The sequence below is a fragment of the Hyperolius riggenbachi genome, chromosome 10, assembly GCF_040937935.1.
Source record: "Hyperolius riggenbachi isolate aHypRig1 chromosome 10, aHypRig1.pri, whole genome shotgun sequence".
NCBI lineage: Eukaryota > Metazoa > Chordata > Amphibia > Anura > Hyperoliidae > Hyperolius > Hyperolius riggenbachi.
This window is the reverse complement of record NC_090655.1, coordinates 194802652-194825253: the sequence shown is the minus strand read 5'-3', so window position 1 is coordinate 194825253 and position 22602 is coordinate 194802652. Positions and strand designations below refer to the sequence as shown.

General features: G+C 44.0%; 1 protein-coding gene across 4 annotated transcripts in view; it reads right to left on the bottom strand.

Annotated features, from left to right (window-relative positions):
• The window catches only part of LOC137534149 (catenin delta-1-like), a 77179-nt gene that overhangs the window by 37142 nt on the left and 17435 nt on the right, over positions 1 to 22602 (bottom strand). For 3 of the 4 annotated variants that reach the window (XM_068255532.1, XM_068255534.1, XM_068255533.1), the window contains exons 2-5: positions 8777 to 8994; positions 5154 to 5219; positions 4922 to 5053; positions 4409 to 4827 (exon numbers count right to left, since the gene is read on the bottom strand). In XM_068255532.1, the coding sequence (XP_068111633.1) occupies positions 4409 to 4827; positions 4922 to 5053; positions 5154 to 5219; positions 8777 to 8971 (812 nt within the window). In that variant the 5' untranslated portion in view covers positions 8972 to 8994. The remainder of the gene's footprint in view (positions 1 to 4408; positions 4828 to 4921; positions 5054 to 5153; positions 5220 to 8776; positions 8995 to 22602) is intronic. The other variant, XM_068255535.1, reaches the window with a different exon arrangement.

Genomic DNA, 22602 nt, shown 5'->3' with positions numbered 1-22602 from the left:
CAATGGGGCCTCATATAATCTGCGTTACAAAAGCAGATTACCCAGCAAACATGTGACATGTTAAGCAGTTTTCAAATCGCAACGCATATTTTTGCTTAAAAACGCATATGTGGAACACGTATCCGCATTAAAAATGGATGCGGATTTCTGTACGCGGTTCAAACGCATGCTAGTGGAAATAGGCCCTAAGACATTCATTGTTGGCTGCAAACAAATGGAATTTTTTTTTTTTTTTTTTTATAAAACAAGGAGATCTTTGCTTTAAAAGCCAGTTTTACAGCTGGCCAGTGCGTTTGCTGTGCGATGCTCTGCCCCATCGCATGAAAGGTCATTCATATGTTCCTGCGGCAGAGTGCACCAGCAGGGTCATATGGATAGCGCAGCCCCCTCACACGACCCTCGCCCAGTGATATACTCCCTGCAGGAGAGGAAGAACGTCACGGATTCCCGGGTTGCCTTTTCGTATTCCCCGTTATATTTCATGCGTGCTGCACCATCGCCAACACATTTAAAACTTCTGCATCGCCCATTGACTTTCATCACTTCTAACACCACTGCAGAAGTCAGACGGTAGCGTGCTGTCGATTTTGTAGCAGCTTTTCGGACTTTTCCAGCACATTGCGATGCAGTAAGTGTGCGAGGCCTCACTGCTTTGCATTACTGTTGGTGTTACCCTGCGATAAAACAGATTAACACTACACACACTTGCAAGGCAAGTGTAAACAGGGGCCTCAAAACCTGAGGCGAGGGGAAGAAGAAAAAAAAAAAAAAAAAAAAAAAAGTGTTATATCACTGCTTATACACTCAATGGCACCTACACGTGGCCAGCCACCACACTGTGCTGCCACTATAGCCCGCGTCCTATCAACTCTGCATACCCTCTTTGTGTGCTCCCACGCGGATATGTGCAACAGCCATAGCAAGAATAATGGGCATGTGGTCTTAAAGGGAACGTAAACAGAGGGATATGGAAGTTTCCTTTTGAACAATACCAGTTGCATGGCAGTCCTGATAATCTCTGGTTACAGTGGTGGCTTAATCACACACCTGAAACAAGTATGCAGCTAATCCAGTCTGACTTCAGTCAGAGCACCTGATCTGCATGCTTGTTCAGGGGCAGTAGCTGAAAGTATTAGAGACACAGGATTAGCAGGAGAGTCAGGCAACTGGTATTATTTTAAAATGAAAAATCTACATCCTCAGTTTAGGTTCCCTTTAATGCTTCTAAACAATGTACGCCCAGGACACAACCACAGCTGCTGTGTATATGTACAGCAGATCCTGAACATGATCCATTAAGAGCGCACAAAATGTACAGAGAGGTGGACAGGGGCTACAGAAGCAGTACAGAGGGGAGACATGCCACAAGTAGTGTCTCAAAAAAAAAAAAAAAAAAAAAAAAAACACAACAACTAGCTATACATTTAATTTTGCCTTAGGTACATTTTAAGAGCTCATGTTGTAAGCAACTAAAAATTTGATAGCAAAGTGCAATTCCAATTCGGGAACATATATTTAACCTTCGTAGCGGTATGAATACTTCCAGATTTTGTCTAAAAGCGGTGCAATTTTTTCCAGAAGCTTCTAGACCATAAAAATTATACCGCTAGATAGATCCATGGCAGCCCTGCACATTACACACCTCCCATGGATCCAGCTCGGGGTTACTGCTCCGAGCTGCGGATTTCCAGCCCAAGCCTGACTCGGCATTACCGCTAAGGAAGTTAATAGAAGAAAGGGAAAGTCGCATACAATGTGGGAAAGAAATAGACCATTTGTAATTGTTATGGGGCAGTGGCTGGATAGTGTACTGGTTACAGGCTCTGCCTGGCACAGGAAACCAGGGTTTGAACCTCAGCTCCTCCTGTTCAGTATGAGCACTTATTCAGTAACGAGACCCTGGGCAAGACTCCCCAACACTGCTACTGCATATAGAGCATGCCCTAGAGGCTGCAGCTCCGGCACTTTGAGTCCAACAGGAGAAAAGCGCAATATAAAATGTTCTGTGTCTTGTCTATGGTACTTTCATTTTAATGGTGACAGATCAACAAAAAAAAAAAAAAAACAAACAAAAAAAAAAAAAGAATCAGAAGAAAGGTCCAGTGTCTTATTGGGAACAACCTCCGTTTATTGTCCCATTGCGCACACACAAATATTATCAAGTCAGCTAAACAGATAATAGTTTCGGGGCCTGGTAGGTCCCCTTTAACAAGGCATAAAAGCGATTGTCGGTTTAGCAGACTTGATGTTATTTGTGTGTGCGCAATGGGACAATAAACTGAGGTTGTTCCCAATAAGACTGTGTGCGGACATTTCTTCTGATTCTTGGATTCATGATGCTTGGCTGCAGCACCACTCCAATATAGGTGTGCGGTTCTTTTTGATTGCATAGAATATCAAACATACACACTGAAAGAAAAAAAAAATAAGAATTTGGTACCAAGTCACTATATATACTGCCTTTGCAGCCATCTTGCTTAAAGAGAATCTGTACTCTGAAATTCTTACAATAAAAAGCATACCATTCTATTCATTATGTGCTCCTGGTCCCCTCTGTGCTGTTTCTGCCATTCTCTGCTGCAAACCTGGCTTGTAATTGCCAGTTTTAGGCAGTGTTTACAAACAAACTAACCAGCTTCTAATAGGCTCAGCTAAGCAGAGTGTGTTAGTCACACAGAGCCTGCAGGGGGTGTGTACAGCTTCTAGCTAATCACAAGCAGCCCTGCACATTCCAGTCTGACTGCCTCAGCCTGACTGTGCCGACTATAGAGAGAAGATTAGATCATATAACAGAGATAACACAGCTACTGTGCAATTAGGAAAAGCTGCAGTAAGCCAGACCACATTAGAAAAGGCATAGGAACTTATAGCATAGAAGAAATAAAGATAAACAATTTGTTACAGAGTCTCTTTAACAATACTAGATCACTGTCTTTGGTGGTTTCTTTCAACTTTCTGGGATTTAGTTTAGTTAGTTATATGAATAAAATTATATATAATAATTACAACCTAGCGGACCTCTGAGGAAGCAGCCGAAGACCACAAAACGTGTGTCAGACAACTACAAGTTCTGTGTCACCAATTCCTATTAATGGTTTAATGTAATTCATTATAGATTCCTACAGATTTTACTTCAACTGACTGGAATGCCTAGATGCCAGGTTATCGTAGTCCCTAGATACCAGGGACTTTAGAATTTTTAACCTCTATACTTTGAGGTAGGAAATTGTATTTATTCTCTATGGCCTTTTAAATTTAACATTGTATACAATGATATAATTATGCGGGACCATTACTACCATAATAGGCGCTGTAGATGGGGGTAGAGCTCTATATTGAGCCAAGACTCTTCTGGTTATTTAAGCTGGTTGGTGTTGAAAAAGGCACATGACTACGTTTGAACTGTACATCATGCCTTCTAAAATAATGTCTACTCTATGATCTTTGCAATATTGCCACTTGGTGTCTTCTATTGCCAAGAACGTTTGTATTGTAGTACTTAAAGGATGTCCGAGGTGAAAATAAACTGATTAGAAAACAATTGTATCTATCGTCCTCCTAAAAATGCCTTTAGATACCCACAGTTTTAGATTATATTTAAATCTAGTTTAAGTTTGTAATGTTTTGTTGTCTCTGCTCAATGACACCTTCATTGAAGTATGTCAGAGCTCAAATCTATGAATTATTGATCCTGTATGCGTTCAGAAGCCATTTGCTGACAGGAAAGTATTTTATGGCTGCAATTACTTATCAGTGAGGGTTATGCTATATAGTCTGACCCAGTCCCGACCCGGACAGAAACGGTAACTTGTATTTCTGATTTTAATTCTTTCAGGCAGAGAAAGGAAAATAAAAATAAAAATAAAAAAAAACACAGCCTAGTTATTTGTGTGCTTGGCACTGTACATCCACATCTAGCTCATGTTACAGGTCACCTCTTTAAAGTAGAAATTTAAGATTTAAAAGTGCCCCCATGTTAGTGCAGAGTAAACTACGCTGCAAACCCAGCCCACTGGCAGGCGGCTGGATTCTTCAACTCCCTGTACAAAAACTGAGCAGCGTGGGATGGAGTCCTCATCTGGATAACATTAACTTTACAAGTATGTACACTGTTTACTACACTTGTCTCACCTCGGAATTCCTTTAGAGTTTTATTGCTCTCCAGCGTGCTATGGTCTTTACTACCAAATATACTGCAGGTATATAAAATAGGTAGGAGCATACGTAGAGTAGTGTGAGCAATCTTTCAGCTTCACCCTGCACCCAAGTTTACCCATGGCATTTTTTGAATGTACACAAATTTGTTTACAAAAAGGTTTTGGATTACCACTTTTCTTTTTTTAACAGCTTGTTATAAAACAAACTCTATGGAAGTTTCAAAATGATCTCCATGCCAAAGATACCTTACCTCAATCTTCTGCGTGGATCAGTTCCATTGGGACCTCTCCGTCCAGCCGTGGAATAATCTGGCCCGTCCACATAGCCACCAAGACTTCTACGATCATCCTCTAGTCCATAAGCATCCTCTGACACATACCGGGCTGAGAGCAGATCTGACTGGCTACCTCCGAACCCAGGTCCTCTGACTTGTGGCTGAGGGCCGTAACCAGGACCTCTGTATGGCTCCACAGTCCGGTAGCGGTTGTTAGGCCTGGACAAGCTGCTATAACCAGGATGCTGTTGAGGCTGAACCATTTGAATAGGTTCTGCTCCGGGACCACGGAAATGGTAATTGCGGGGTACAGTAGTATAGGCATTCACTCCACCACCACCTATATCACGGTAAGGACGATCTAATGTCTGGGAATATCCAACAGAAGGCTTTATCTAAAAGTGCACAGAGAAGAAATAAATAAATCTGTAACGCTTGATCAATACAGAACACACACAGACCAGTTTTTCACCACTGATCACTACTTACAGGAACTTCACCGTGTCTGGGCTCCTCAGACATACTATATGACATGTAGGATGGATCATCATCGAGAGGATAAGTCTCGTCAGGGCGACCATGATTATCCATTCTTCCAGGGGAATACACAGGTGACCGATCCTACAGAAATTAAGCAAAAGGTCAGCTTCTAGGAAATGTTTAGACAGCAAATCTTCTGTACTGCTTAATCTAGAAAATCCCAGACACCCATGTTTCTCACCTGCGAGGAATGCAACTCTGAATAATTTTTCCAATGCCCCTCTTGGGGCTGAACAACTCTCCCGTTCTAAAAAGAGAGAGAGGAAAAAAAAAAAACAAAAAAAAAAAAAACAAGTTACTTTGCAGAAGATCAAGTCTTATAAATACATTCAAGTAAGTCTATGTCACACAGGTAATACAGACAATACAGACTGAGGACATCGTACCACTGCAAATATCTGGGAGCACCCATAAGAAAACAAAACAGTGTGTGTTTGCGTGCAAAAGTGGGATGGAACTGCAAAATGAACACTCAAGCACCAATTGCTAGGTATAAGAGTATAAGTATAACACAGTTTACCCCCTCCCCCCATACACTTTTGGTACAACAGTTTTCAAATTTACAGCATCATCCCATTTTAAAGCAAGACAGTAGAATCTTGTTATAGTAAACTCTTATACAGTGAACTCAGTCCCCAGCAAATGTGTATGTATAAATATACAAATGTATGACTAATTCTGATACAGCAAACTACTTTTCCTGGGCCCTTGGAGTTTACTATAAAGGGATTCTACTATACTTATTGGCTGTGACATTTTGAGAGCGGTTTGCCTAAAATGCTTTTGTACTGAATTCCTTCCGATAGCTTTTTTTCTTCTCACAAAATGGCTGAGCCTGTTAAGGTCTCTGAAACACCATATACCAATGTGGGTAAGCCCCAGCCTAAAACGAGGCCAAAGATTAGCCAGCTCCACCCCCCACCTGTTGTGGATTGGAAGCACATCCCTGCTGCAGAGCGTGCCAGCAAAAGCATAGCTACCTCTCCTTGCTGGCCACTAGAGCTTCCAGCTCACGGTCATGTGACTGCAGCAAGCCTGGTACTCAGTCTAGTGGCAAGTTAAGAAGAGGCTGACAGGGATAGAAGCTGAGTGAGGACATATAGCTAGGCTTTCCAATGTGCACTCCACATAGGGTGGCCCCACATATCACTCATGGATAAGCCGACCCCACATTTAACCCAAAGTGTAGTAACATTTCTGGAGATAGCCAGGTGGGAAGTCTTTTTAAAGGACAACTGTAGTGAGAGGAATATGGAGGCTGCAGTTGCCTGGCAGCCCTGTTGATCTATTTGGTTGCAGAAGTGTTTGAATAACACCAGAAACAAGCATGCAGCTAATCTTGTCAGATCTGACAATGTCAGAAACACCTGATCTGCTGTATGCTTGTTCAGGGTCTATGGCTAAATGTATCAGAATACTCACAAACCAGGGTTACCGCCTAGGCAACCACTGACAGCAGGTGGGGAGATTAAAGCAGTCTCCACTCAGGGATAAGAAGTCGCTCTCTGCAGATAGGAAGAAACTTATAACGCTTTCCGCCCTTCCACCAGGGTAAATGAACAATCAATGCAAGTGATCAGAGGCGCCAATAGAGTAAAACAATGAGGTAAAAAAAGTTTTAAAACATGGACGTGGCAGTGGTGGATGAAATGCCTGAAGAAGTGGGGGTCACACCCGAGAAACGCGTTGTGAAATTGTGGAGTGTATAAATAAATTTTAATTGTGTTATACCCTTTAACACCTTTGTTTTCGAGTTACCTTTGGAGTGGCTAGTTATCCACCACTGCCATGTCCATGTTTTAAAACTTTTACCTCATTGTTTTACTCTATTAGCGCCTCTGTTCACTTGCACTAAAAGAAAACAGAATGACCTTTGTCACAGTGCAGTTAAATTGCACATTAAGGAAGTTTATTACAGTGGCTTGCAAAAGTATTCGGCCCCCTTGAAATTTTCCACATTGTGTCAAATAACTGCCACAAACATGTTTAAATTTATTGGAATTCCACATGAAAGACCAATACAAAGTGGTGTACACGTGAGAAGTGGAACGAAAATCATACAGGATTCCAAACATTTTTTACAAATAAATAACTGCAAAGTGGGGTGTGCATAATTATTCAGCCCCCTGAGTCAATACTTTGTAGAACCACCTTTTGCTGAAATTACAGCAGCCAGTCTTTTAGGGCATGTCTCTACCAGCTTTGCACATCTAGAGACTGAAATCCTTGCCCATTCTTTGCAAAACAGCTCCAGCTCAGTCAGCTTAGATGGACAGAGTTTGTGAACAGCAGTTTTCAGATCTTGCCACAGATTCTCGATTGGATTTAGATCTGGACTTTGACTGGGCCATTCTAATGCCGGGCATACACGGCACGTTCTATGCGCCGGATCGAGCCAGCGGCTCGATGCCGGCGCATCTCCGCTCGCCCACGTGGATCGATTGCCGCCGGCGCTTCCTTATCACCGCTCGATTCCCTGCCATTGTCCGCCGGCGGGAATCAAGCAGGCGCGGGTCGAGCGGCATAATCGTGCCAGCTAAATATAATCAGCTGGCCGATACACTGTACAGAAACGTACAGTGTATCCCCAGCATAAAACGTGGATATGTTTTGCTTTAAACCATTCCATTGTTGCCCTGGCTTTATGTTTAAGGTCGTTGTCCTGCTGGAAGGTGAACCTCCGCCCCAGTCTCAAGTCTTTTGCAGACTCCAAGAGGTTGTCTTCCAAGATTGCCCTGTATTTGGCTCCATCCATCTTCCCATCAACTCTGACTAGCTTCCCGGTCCCTGCTGAAGAGAAGCACCCCCAGAGCATGATGCTGCCACCACATTTGACAGTGGAAATGGTGTATTCAAAATGATGTGCAGTGTTAGTTTTCCACCACACATAGCGTTTTGCATTTTGGCCAAAAAGTTCCATTTTGGTCTCATCTGACCAGAGCACCTTCTTCCACGTTTGCTGTGTCCCCCACATGGCTTGTGGCAAACTGCAAACGGGACTTCTTATGCTTTCTGTTAACAATGGCTTTCTTCTTGCCACTCTTCCATAAAGGCCAACTTTGTGCAGTGCACGACTAATAGTTGTCCTATTGACAGATTTCCCCCACCTGAGCTGTAGATCTCTGCAGCTCGTCCAGAGTCACCATGGGCCTCTTGACTGCATTTCTGATCAGCGCTCTCCTTGTTCGGCCTGTGAGTTTAGGTGGACCGCCTTGTCTTGGTAGGTTTACAGTTGTGCCATACGCCTTCCATTTCTGAATGATCGCTTGAACAGTGCTCCGTGGGATGTTCAAGGCTTTGGAAATCTTTTTGTAGCTTAAGCCTGCTTTAAATTTATCAATAACCTTATCCCTGACCTGTCTGGTGTGTTCTTTGGACTTCATGCTGTTGTTGCTCCCAAGATTCTCTTTAGACAACCTCTGAGGCCATCACAGAGTAGCTGTATTTGTACCGACATTAGATTACACACAGGTGCACTCTAGTCATTAGCACTCATCAGGCGATGTCTATTGGCAACTGACTGCACTCTGACAAAAGGGTGCTGAATAATTACGCACACCCCCACTTTGTTTGGAATCATGTATGATTTTCATTCCACTTCTCACGTGTACAGCACTTTGTATTGGTCTTTCATGTGAAATTCCAATAAAATTGATTCATGTTTGTGGCAGTAATGTGACAAAACGTGGAAAACTTCAAGGGGGCCGAATACTTTTGCAAGCCACTAAATTTTAACAAATGTATTTATTGTCTTTTAAATAAGCAAACATGATATTTCGGCTTTAACCACATCTTGAAAATTACCTGCTGGCGACGGGTGAGGGTGCCATTGGATAGGGTGGAAGCAGCATCCTGGGGGGTCACCCACACCCGGTCCAGCTGAGCAGTGACGTGTCTCCTCTCTTCCTCCAGAGCACGAGACAGCAACTCAAACTGTGCTTCCTGCGCTCTCACTGAGGCCAAGATACTGGCCGGGCTGTCAGTTTCAGGCTCATCCATAAAGAGAGGAAAAAGAACCCCAACTAAAAGAGAGATAGGGTGGGGAAGGGTGGGGGAAGAGATAAAAAAGGGACGGGGAAACAGACACCAAATTAAAACCAGTAGCAAGGGATAGTCCCACAAAACCAAGATGATTGATGGCTGTCACAGAAGGCTTTTGCACAGAAATAAAGAGGAACATCGCAAGCCAGGTGTGAAAACCAAAAGAAAAAGATCTGAAAGTTTTAAGATTTTTTTTTCAGGTAACCATCATTAAAAGTTATGAGCACAGTGAAAAAGTACAGCAACAAGAGCATGCACCAATTAGTCAGAACTGAAGTAAAATTGAAGAAAGAAAATGTAATTTGTAGCGTTTTCAGTGAATGATTTGGAGTGTAAAGTTGGAGTTTGTAAAATTAAAAGGCTTTGGACGCCAAATAACTGTGGACTGTGGTTTCCTTCCAGTCACTTACAAAACCAGCAAAGCCGATCTGTACAATGACAGAAACAGTCAAGCTTGCTGTTCCCCGCCATCCGCGTATGAGAGATAACGGCACTGGAGACTTGGGCGCAGGATTCAGCCAGATAGAAACCCCTGCCCGTTGCAACCACCTCCCCGGTACAGTTATACTTTACAAGCTGCCACATGCCTGTCGGCGTTCTAGCATGTGCTATATGCCAGTAGTCGGGGATGGGTGGGGCAGAATGCGAAATTACAGCAGACACTAGCAGGCGACGTGACAGATAAAAGTATAACTGCAGGGGTTTCTGTTGTATTTGTAATTGCTGCATGCCGTTGCAGTTGAACAGCTGAACGAGCATGCAACAGACCACTGTGAACTCAGCCCAAAATATAACGCTCTATCGATCAGATGGTGATCAAAAAACCTTGGGTGCTAACTGCATAGTGAATAGCCAGCTTAACAACAGGCAAGGTCATTCTCAGTAGTATGCTCATTCATGGAAATCGCACGCTTAGGTTTTCTAGGCTACACACAAAGCCAAATGGAGAAGACTATGTCTAGAATAAGAAGGTGCGCTGGACGTCTAATGTTGCTACCCTCTTAGGGTTAGAATACTTTATTGGTAAAATGTATGTCACACGTTTACATAAGATTATTTTCAACACTCACGCATTCATGCACACAAGAGCAAACTGGTTCCCAAATGAAAAAAAAAGAATATATAAACTGCACTCCATGAAGTTACCTAGGGGTATGCTTCCTGTTCTGAAGAAAATGCAATTGTGCGAATAGCTAGAGATCACAATGATCTAATGTATATCTCCTGGAGATAATAAGTGTGATACTATCACTTTAAAATAAGACATACAGCTTCCATGTGAAACATCCCAGCAATCGGCAATAGTATAATCACAATCTATACGCTATACTTAGAAAAAGTCATCTCTAATCTCTAGTACAAAGGTTACTTTCCGTATCTAGCTTGACAGGTTTGGTTTCCGAAGGAAAAGTTGCCATCTGTAGGAAGACAGTGGATAGAGACTGGCGTTAAGGCTGGGACCCACTGAAAGGAGCAATTGCACTTGGTGTAGTGTTTTTGTAGCATATTTTTTGGCGAGAGGTCAAGTGATTCCAAAGCGCTTTTTAAATGTAACGATTTTTGCAATTTTGATTTTGTGTTCTGTCTAGTAAATCATGCAGTCAGTCACTGTTATACAGGGATTGCAAAGTAATGTTGCATCGATCCTATACTTTGTGAGGGCACAATCATTCTAAACATGATGCAGCTCCTGTGGGTCTCTGTCCTTAAAGGAATCATCAGCCTTTGTAAAGCTCAACACACACCATACAATCTTGGTTGTACAGATTTACCAAATCTATGTAGTATAAGGGCCAACAGATTGAAAATACCTGGAATGATTGATCGGATAAACTCCTATACTACATGAAAGTGGTAAGATTGTACAACCAAGATTGTATGGTGTGTGTTGAGCTTAAGCCTCACCCCCCCCCCCCCCCCCCCCCGATCTACTTACACCCACAACAACAAAAAGACACCAAAACAATAAACAAAATTCAGCTATATTTGTCATGCAATTTTTAGCCCAACTTAAAAAGAGAGTCTGAAGAGAGAATAAATCTCGCTTCAGACCTCATAGATAGCAGGGGCATGTGTGCCCCTGCTAAAACGCCGCTATCCCGCGGCTTAACGGGGGTCCCTTCACCCCCAAATCCCCCTCCGTGCAGCGGGGGAGCGCTTACGCATTGGGGCAGGGCTAAATGCTGCAGCCCTGCCCCACGTGCGTCTGTTAGCGCGTATCTCCGCCTCTACCCTGCCCCTCAGTCTTCCTTCACTGAGAGGGGCGGGGGAGAGGCGGCGATGCGCCGCTGATAGACGCGCTGTGAGGCAGGGCTGCAGCAGTTAGCCCTGCCTCCAGCAGCAGCAAAATATACTACCAATTTGGTCGTTGATTTTGCGTGTGGGGGGGGGGGGGTTGGGGGTGAAGGGACCCCCGTTTATGAGTTTATGTAGTATACCTAAGAAAATAATATGCTTTCCAGTACAGGAAGAGTTAAGAAACTCCAGTTATCTATGCAAAAAAAGCCATTGAGCTCCACGACTTTCAAAGTTGCAGAGAGCTCTGTCTTCTGAAGCTTGTTATCTCAACTGTCAGTCACTGTCATTTCTTTTTCTCTCCAGAAGAGTTCAATAGTTCACAAGACTGCATTGTAAAAACATTTAGGGCTCGTTTCCACTATTGCGTTGCGAAATCGCTGCGGCAAAATTCGCATGCAGATGCGAATTTTGCATGCGTGTGCATGCGAATTTTCATGCGAATTCGCATGCGAATTCGCACGGATGATGATGCATGCGAATTTAACCATGACAATGCCGGTGTGCTTTTCCATTGATTTCATGCGAATCCGCATGGGAATCCGCATGAAAATTCGCATACCAAAACAGCATGCGAATTTCCTATTAAATACATTAGCGGCGATTCGCATGCGTTCCACTCTCAGGCAAATTCGTTGGCTCTTTTGTGCGTTTTTTCACCGCTGAAAAAAAACGCACCTCAACAACGCTACAGTGGAAACAGGCCCATCCACTTGCATTACATGTGCGAATCTGCATGCGTTGGACGCATGCAGATTCGCGATAGTGGAAACGAGCCCTTAGAATGCGAGTAGTGTATAAACTGCAAATACTAGAGAATGATGCAATGTTATAAAAATATAACAAAATCAAAATATGAGAATATTTGCTATGCTACTAATCTAGTAATTATCCGTACTACACAGCCAATTCATTAGATCATAATTTTTTTGTTTCAGTGGGTCTAATGATTGGAAAGGAAGAGGGGGGTCAAAAGACAACTGAATATTTATTTCCTATTAAGCAATACCAGTTACCTGACTACCCAGCTGACCTCTGCCTCTAATACTTTTAGCCATAGACCCTGAACAAGCATGCAGCAGATCAGGCGTTTGACATTTTAGTCAAATCTGACAAAATTAGCTGCATGCTTGTTTCTGGAGTGAATCAGACACTACTGCAGTCACTAGATCAGCAGGGCTACCAGGCGACTGGCATGATTTAAAAGGAAATACATATTGCAGCCTCCATATTCTTCTCACTTCAGTTGTCCTTTAAGTGTGGTATCACTATCAAGGTGCAAATGTTACAAGCACGATCTGTAGGCACATCAGTCATAGCACAAAAAGCAATATCTAACTTGGGCCTGAGGCACGTAGCAGCAGTAAAACCGCTTTGTGCAGGCAGAGTAGCAACATTTACACCTCTATAAGCATGAGTGCATTGTGCGTTGTGCTATTAGGGTAATGCACATTGCCCCTGCCGTTAGCCCTAGTATTTTACCCCTGCTTCATGCATCAGACCCATTATCACATAAACTGTACTGTAAGAATGTACTGTGGCACACATTTGTAAACTTATTTAATTAAACAAGACAGAAGATGGCACCACAGGTGGCTGTGTTTCTGCACGGCTGTGAATGGTTGCGGTTTTAAGCTTTTAAAAACCTAGATTTGAAGATTTAACTGTGTCACCCACCTAAAAACGCTCAAAACCGCCCTACTGGGTCCAAGGCCTAAAAGCATCTGCTCGATTGTAGAATCTTACCACTTCTATGTAATGCTGGATACACACCATGCGTTTTCGCGTTCAATGCGGCCGTCGATACGCGTCGATTCGATTATTTCCGACCTGTCCGATTGAAGCTTCGATGGATCGTTAGGTCGATTTGCCATACTTTACACGGCATTCGACCTAAAAATCATGAAATTCGTTTGGAAATAATCGAATCGACGCGTATCGACGGCCGCGTGCGACACGGAAACTCATGGTGTGTATCCAGCATAAGATGAGGGACTACCTTAGGCCCGGTTCACATTAGCGTTCCAGGTCCGGCTTCCCCGGACCCAGAACGCTCTGTACACAGCGGATGGTGAATGGATACATTGTATCAATATATCCATTCACACTCATGCGACGTCCGGATCCGATCAGGGGACGCAGCTCCGGGCTTTTTTCCAACATGCGCTATTTTTCAGTCCGTCCCGGTGCGGCTGCGGACCCGGGCTGGAACATGCGTCCCATGCTGTGCAATGAGAAACGGATGTTTCTCATCAGACTGGCAATAGGACCAGATTCTTCCAGCACCGGTCCTATGCCACTTAGGGGGCCCGGACTGCACGCCGGTATCCCCCATGCTTGTGGTGCCTTTGTGGCACTGCAAAGTATCTAGTTCCAACTACTTTATTGTAGCCAGAACTGATACATTCCGGATCCGCAACTTGTGCCGCCTTGTGGCCACCGCAGAGACCCGTACGGTCTTTGCATCCCCGGACCCTTGCGGACTGGAACCGCAAGTGTGAATGGGGCCTAAGGCAGTGGTTCCCAACGTTTCTGAAGTCATGAGACATCCCGACAAAAGCTCAGATCTCTGAGACACCGCATATATGTATAATAGAAAAATACTAATAACCATGAAATGGATGGCAAGAGTGCATTCTCCTGAATACACTTAAAAATGAAGCCTTTTCTAAGCGCTTTTGCAGAGTGATTCGTTTTTTCACTCGCAAATGAATAAATACAATGTATTTATTCATGAAAGTGCTGGGGAGGAAGAGTAAAAAATAAAAAAAAAAAATTGCTAAACAAAGTGCTTTTTCAAGCACTTTGCGATTTCCCTATACCTTCCATTGAGCAAAAACGCTCAGAAAAATGGTACAGGCAGCGCTTGGCTGAGCGGATCAGAAACGAACCACTCAGATGTGAGCTCTCTATTAGGGAATCATTGCACATGCACTTTCAGGGAAATTTAGAAAATCGCTGGCGCTAAAGAAAAAAAAAAGAAGTGCTAGGTGTGAAAAAGCCCCAAGTCTAACCTTTCTACTACATAGATTTGGTAAGATTCAAGATGATCACTGGATGGGCACTAATCAGATTTCAGTTTTAAGCAAACTCAGATCAGAAGCTCCAGCATGGTGAATTGATCAAAACTCTACAGTCAGTCTTCATTGAAAGCCTATTTCACTGTCCAATTATCTGCCTGTGCATGGCTAGCTTTAGACGAATAACCTTGCAAAAAAAAAAAAAAAAAAAAAAAAAAAAAAAATGTAAATATATGACCGGATGCCAAGTATTTACACTGTCTGCAGAGCGCAGGAAAATAAAGTCTACACCTACCACACACCCTAATCTAAGTCCTGCAATGTGTGACACCCACACATTGTGACCTTTGTACACAGCCTATGTGCAGCATTGGAGCACTCATGAAAAATTCCAACTACAAAGCTGTATACGAAAAAGAAAAAAAAAAAAAAAAAAAAAAAAAAAAAAAAAAAACCCACCACAAACACTATAGCAGGGCAGTTTAAAATGCTGGATAATCAGTTTCATAGCTCTATTCCCTTTTGGGAGCAAACATGGGACATTTCCCAGTTAGAAGCCCAAAAGGATCTTATAAGCAACTTATTTCTGTTACTGGTAATATGAAAAGAAACTGACGGTCTTTCTAAATTCAGGGGTTTCCATAAATATTGTAACCAGCAACTACTAAGCTATGATGTCTGGATTTGTTTCTTGGTTCTCAGCACTCATTTTTCTATAGGTGTCTCAGTGCAGAAGACTAAAGCCTGGTCACACATCCAATTCTGAAGTGATCCCACATGGGGGATGCAATTTATTTTTTTATTTTAAATCCTCTGAAGCAGGCTTTCTCAACCAGGGTACCTTGAGCACTCTGCATGGGTTCCTTGGCATTTTTCCCTATCATGGGAGGGTAGGTATAATAGAGCACACTATAATAGGTGGTACTGTAACAAGAAGCACTAAATTGGGGGCTCAGGAGACAGTATGAGTGGCAGTGAAATAGGGGGTAGTGAAATAAACAGCCACACATTTTTAAAGACCATGCCTCCTGCAAAATAAATGCAGGGGTTCCTTGAGATCCAACAGTTATGCTTCATACACACTTGAGATAAAAGTCTTTGGAAAAGGCAAGATCACAGACCAATTTTACCCCCTTCCATGTAGTATGAGAGCCATACCTACACAGTCTATTTTATGGAGCTGCACTCCCCAACAAATAAAATCTTTGCAGGATGCTGCACACAAAGATGCCTGTACACACTCAAAAGATTATTATCTGCAAAAGATCTGTTCCTGCAAAATGCATTCATAGAGATCTGCAGATCCTCATACACACCTGGTTTAACAGACAATCATCTGCAGATCAGATTCACCAGGGTAGATTTTCAGATCTGCAGATGATTGCCAGATATGCAGATGAAGTCTGTTAAACAAGGTGTGTATGAGGATCTGCAGATCTCTATGAATGCATTTTGCAGGAATGGATATTTTGCAGGAACAGATCTTTTGTGTCTGTACAGCATCTGTGTGTGCAGCATCTTGCAAAGATTTTATCTGATGGGGAGTGCAGCTCCATAGAATAGACTGTGTAGAGTATGGCTCTCATACTATATGGAATGGGGTAAAATTTGTCTGTGATCTTGCCTTTTCCAAAGACTGTTATCTCAAGTGTGTATGAAGCATTATTTGCAGAGTTCCTCCAAGGTAGAAAGTTTGAGAAAGGCTGCCCTAAAGCATTGCATTAGCAAAAGCTTTACAAAGCACTGGCGCTTAGAAAGCGCTGCTTGTGGGTCCTAGGCCATAAAGTGAACCCTAGGTGGCACAGAAGGGGCAGATGTGGCACAGAGGCATGTTCCCTGCTGCATGACATGCCTCTGTGTGTCCCCCACGCTGGTCTAACAGGTAGATTGTTGCCAATCTCCACATTAGACCAGCTCTGCCTCTCCACGGACCCCCCCCCCCCCCCCAGCTCTGTGATCAGAGACACAGAGCAGGGCTTCCAGTGTCGTGACCCCAGAGGTCACAGAAATTGAAATTAAAGCAGAAAACTGATTTTACTGACATTTTGTTAGTGTTTCCCGAAAAGAAGTCATTAATTTTTGCTCCAAAAGATGTGCTAGGGCTTATTTTCTGGGAATCTCTCTATCCTCTATAATAAAACCCCTGTCCCTGCGTCACGCTGTCCCTGTGTAGCTTGGTCCGTGCTTTTTGCTACTGCGCATGTGCGCATCATGGACCCAGCCTCACAGAGACAGGACGGGGACAGGGCCAGGGAGACGGCTGGGTGTGCGCACACACAGTAACATGCGGCGGCGAGAAACAGACCCTAGAGCCCGTTTTTAACCACTTAACGACCGCCTAACGCCGATAGGCGGCGGCAGGCCGTTAGTGGTTTTACATGGAAACGGCCTTTCCAGGTCAGTTCACGGAAGGGTGTCTCCGTGAACAGCTGCGAGCCTCCGATCGCGGCTCGCAAGCTAATTGTAAACACGCAGGGAAGAAATCCCTGCTGTTTACGGCAGCAGCGCCGTAATGGAGATCGGCGATACCCAGCCTCTGATTGGCCAGGGATTGCCGCAGTCTGATAGGCTGAAGCCTATTAGAGGCGGTGCAGGACGGATCTCCGGTCCGTTTGGTCGCCCTGGCTGTCTGCTGATCTGTGCTGTGGGCTGGAGAGCCCACGCTGCACAGATCAGCGCAAAATGGCCTGGTCGTCAAGTGGTTAAACGGGCTTGGGTCTGCTAGTGTTTCTATAAACTTGACACTCCAAACAAATGTAATGGTAACATTCTGGATCAACATCCAAACTGATTTCCTTCATTAATTTTTTGCAATTCTATTTAATGTATTCATACAAAATCCTTTCATCAGATTCTAGATCATGATCATAACCCTCCAATTCCCAAGTTCCTGTGCTGTGTGTCCTCTTGCCTTCCACACTCTTCCTCTCATGAATGCAAAGTTATGCTACTGTTGTGCTCAGGCACCTGCCCTGTCATCCCAACACACAGCTGATAACCTTGCTGTGTGTTTGGATGACAGGACCAGTGCCCATTGGCACTGCACCGCTAAGTCCCCAGTTGCTGACCGCCTCTGGTGGCCTCTTGAGCGCATCCCAGTGGCTGCAGCTCTTAAGAGCTTTGTGTCTAAGTTCGCTCCTGCCTTCCACTTCCATCTCTGACAGGACGGTCTGGCGCTCTGGGGGCAAATCAGGGGGTTACATGTATACCTGGAACTGAATATATGGTTTAAATTTTATTTTACATTTAAAGTAAGTATGAAGCAGGGAGGAAAAACAAAAACACTCACTTAAGGAGCGAGAAGGCTCCGGGTCCTATAGACACTTCCCGTTCTCCTCATGGCGCCAGCGTTGCAGCGCTGGATCCCCTGTTAGTCTCCATCTCTGAGTATGGAGCGGCTGCCTTCGGGAGCACTCTGCTCCCGAACCCTCCCATCGGTCGGAGACTGCCAACGAGGAGTCAGGCCAGGGCTGTGGAGTCAGGACAAAAATCCACTGACTCCGACGTTTAGGATTCCACCGACTCCTTGACTCCGAATCCTCTAATTTGCATATTACAACCTTGTTGATTGAAAGTATGCAACATGAAATTAGTCTCATAACTGCCAACGCTTAGGAATTTTAAAAAGACAACTGAAGTGCGAAGGATATGGAGACTGCCATATTTATTCCATTTAGTCATAGACTAAAACTAGTCCTTGGAAAGAGTACTTGTAAAAAGTACAGGCCGGAACAAAGATCATCATCTATCAGGCCCTAGGCAATGTAACTGTGGGTACATGTAAGAGTGATGTGCAGGTACTCTGCAGGGGAATAAGGAGGTTTATGGGTGATAGACAACACCTCTCTGTTCAATGTGCACAACATTCTCAGTGGATTCAGTGCAGCTCTGTGGGGAGTGCATATGTAGAGTATAGTACTACTGTGTAACAAAGTAAACCTGAGACAGATGAAATTAAAGTTTTATACAGACCTGGGGCTTCCTCCAGTCCCTTCAGGCTAACCAGTCCCTCGCTGTCCTCCTTCGCCACCTGGATCTTCTGGTATGTGTCCAGGTACTTGAGCCAGTCTGGCGTAGAGCGCATGCACACACTCCGCCGCCTGGAGTTTACTACACCTGCGCAGCACTGTTGCGCAGGTGCAGAACGCTCCTGGCTGTGGAAGCGGCATGCGGCCGGACTGCGCTGACTGGCTGAATTACCAGGACTCATAGCAGAGTCCTGGTAACTTCTCAGGTACCATTTAATTCGTAGTCACCAAACCAAATTTTAACATAGCAGTTTTATGAGTACATTTGCATAAATCAGAATCAACGCAGAATTATTTCCATCTCATTATATATATATATATATATATATATATATATATATGATTCCTGTGTACATATCATATATACAGTCTCAATCAGATGTGTATATCTGACTTTAAAAATATGGGGGACTGCTTTATTGAAGCAGCACAAGTAACTAATTTTGATTGGTATATTTTATTTTTGTGGACTAAGCACAGCTATTACTGTATGTATAAATTATTTATGATGACTATTATCTGAGAAATAGAACATTTTATCATATTTTCTATTTTAACCACAGTTTAAATTCATTAGGAGTCGGAGCATTTTTTTCCCCGACTCCGGGCACCCAAAATTGCTCCGACTCCACAGCCCTGAATCCAGCGCTGCAATGCGGCACCATGAGGCGAACAGGAAGGCTCTATAGGACCCAGAGTCTTCCCTTTCCTTAGGCGAGTATTTTTTTTTTTTTTTGCTGCAGACTTACTTTAACTGCCGCTAGGGCTTTATTTTGTGGTAGAGCTTATATTTCAAGCATGCTTGAAATTCCAGCTAGGGCTTATTTTCAGGGAAACACAGGTAACATGAATTAAAAATAAATAAATAAAAAAGGAGGTTACTGCATAGAAAACTGAAAATACAGACTAGTGAGGGACCGACTTGGCACAAAGAATAGACCATGCAGTAAAACAAGTAAGATGTACAGTATTTTAATTCCAGCTTGGGACTGTAGGTGAATAAGAAAACAGAAAAAAAAAAAAACCACACACACACGTGTTAATAGTGGGCAAGGCTGTGGAGTCGGTATAAAAATCCACTGACTCCTACTCCTCTAATTTGCATATTACAATCTTGTTGATTGAAAGCATGTAATGCCGAATACACGGTGCGGTCCCGCACTAGATTTCCCGCTCGATTCGTTTATTTCCAACATGTCCGATTTGCATTTCAATGGATCGTTAGGTTGATTCGCATGCAAAGTATGCCAAATCGACCTAACGATCCATCGAAATGCAAATCAGACATGTTGGAAATAAACGAATCGACGGGAATCGAGCGGGAACGCACCGTGTGTATCCAGCATAACATGAAATGCATCTTAACTGCCAACGCTTAGGAATTTTAAAAGACAACTAAAGTGAGAGGGATATGGAGGCTGCCATATTTATTCCCTTTTAAACAATACCAGTTACCTGGATATCTGACGGATGTTCTGCCTCTACTACTTTTAGTCATAGACTAAAACTAGCCTTGGTAAGAGTACTTGTAGAAGGTACAGACCGGAACAAAGAACATCTATCAGGCCCTAGACAATGTAACTGTGGGTACAAGTAAGATTGAGGAACTTTCTTCATGTACAATCTGAACCAGTTTTATGGGGTGATCTTGAACACAGAGGTGTTGTCTGTGCACAACACTCCCTGCAGCTCTGTGGGAAGTGCATATGTATAGTACTACTGTGCAACAAAGTAAACCTGACACAGATGAAATTAAAAGTTTTATACATACCTGGTGCTTCCTCCAGCCCCCTTCAGGCTAATCAGTCCCTAGCAGTCCTCCGCCACCTGGATCTTCTGCTATGGGTCCAGGTACTTGAGCCAGTCGGGTGCAGTGCGCATGCACACACTCCACCGCTGGCAGCGTACTACACTGCCCAGCACTATTGCGCAGGTGCAGAATGCTCCTGGCTGTGGAGAAGCACGTGGCCGGACTGCGGCTGACTGCTGAATTACCGAGACTCATAGCAGAAGATACAGGTGGTGGAGGAGGACAGCGAGGGGACTGATTAGCCTGAAGGGGGCTGGAGGAAACCCCAGGTATGTAAAAAAAAAAAACTTTAATTTCATCTGTGTCAGGTTTACTTTGTTGCACCAGTAGTACTATACATATGCACTTCCCACAGAGCTGCATGGGAATGTTGTGCACATTGAACACAGAGGTGTTGTCCATCACCCATAAACGTGGTCCATCTCAGGTACCCTTTAATTTTGTAGTCACCAAACCAAATTTTAACAAATCAATTTATTTGATTTCATGAGCAAAGGGAGTGCATACATTTGCATAAACCAGCATCAGCGCAGAATTATTCCATCTCATTGACCATCTCCATTAGTGACACAGCTCATCAGGCCTAATTCTTACAGCATAGACGTTATTTAGTATCTATAGGACATTCCTGTATACACATCATATATACAGTCACAATCAGATATGTACATCGGACTTCAATACAGGGACTGCTTTATTGAAGCAGTACAACTAACTATTTTTTGATTGGTTTACCATATATACACGAGTATAAGCTGAAAATTTGGGCCCAAAAAGTGGGGGTCTCGGCTTATACTTGAGTCAGTGCATGACACGTGCCCCCAAGTGCTTCCTCGCCTCGCAGCTTGTGTCCCCTGCCATATGCGGTATGAATAATGGTGTCTACAATTGAAGTGTACGTGAGCAGCTCTCCCGCGAGTCTCCCCTGCCATACACTTCAGTGTTCTCCCCAGAATTTGTTTCCAGCTGGGTGGCATGACATAGTAGCCGGGTGGGGCAATATGAGAGAATGCAGGCCGATGCTTCTGTGCGCAACTCTGCTTATAGCATAGGAGGTGGTGAGCCGATGACAGCCAGGTGCTCTTTAAAACTAGAGCCTGGGGAGAACACTGCACTTGCTGCATAATGATGCCACTACAGGTTATCTGTACGTGATCGGCTCTCCTCCCTCCCCAGAGTCTCTTACCCCCGCCGGAGAGCGATGTGTCGGTTCAGGCACTGTAATATGCAGTGCGGTACTCAGTGTTCAATAATCAGACCACGCTGCCCGAAAGTCTCCGCTCTATTAGACCCCTTAGCGGCGCCTTTAAAGAGACTCTGTAACAAATTGTTTATCTTTATTTCTTCTATGCTATAAGTTCCTATGCCTTTTCTAATGTGGTCTGGCTTACTGCAGCTTTTCCTAATTGCACAGTAGCTGTGTTATCTCTGTTATATGATCTAATCTTCTCTCTATAGTCGGCACAGTCAGGCTGAGGCAGTCAGACTGGAATGTGCAGGCGTGCTTGTGATTAGCTAGAAGCTGTACACACCCCCTGCAGGCTCTGTGTGACTAACACACTCTGCTTAGCTGAGCCTATTAGAAGCTGGTTAGTTTGTTTGTAAACACTGCCTAAAACTGCAATTACAAGCCAGGTTTGCAGCAGAGAATGGCAGAAACAGCACAGAGGGGACCAGGAGCACATAATGAATAGAATGGTATGCTTTTTATTGTAAGAATTTCAGAGTACAGATTCTCTTTAATTATATACACTGCTGCAGGATGTCAGAGCAGAGGCTCTTTCAGCGTGGGCCGATGATTGAACACCGAGTACCGCTCTGCATATTACAGTGCTGGGAACAGACACATCGCTCTCCGGCGGGGGTAAGAGACTCTGGGGAGGAAGGAGAGCCGATCACGTACAGATAACCTGTAGCGGCATCATTATGCAGCAAGTGTATGGCTGGGGACACTGGTGGGGGTTTGGGTGAGCCGCTTACATACACTTGATTGTAGTCCCATTATTCATACCACATATGGCAAACACAAATGGCGGGGCGAGGGGCACATATGTACTGCATGCTCAGGGGGGGGGGGGGGGGGGGGGGGGGGGGGGCGGACGTGTGGGGAGGAGAATAAAAAAAAAAAAAAAAAAAAAAAAGCTGCACCATATATCACCAGCATATGGTGGAGGGGGCATTCAGGAGTGTCACTCACTTGCAGTATGGCATATTGTGATTGCAGTGCTGAGGTGAGGAGGTTTTTGTGGTGTGAGATAAACTGCCAGCACGGAATTTTGTGCAGTAACCTGTGGTTCTGAGCGATGGTCACTGTGGACAGTTGCTTAGGGCCTGGACCCACGAACGCAGTGTGTCCGCTTTTCACACCAATGTAACAGATGCTGAAAAGCGGACGCAACTGTGTACTAGGGTTGCAACGGTATGAAATTCCACGAT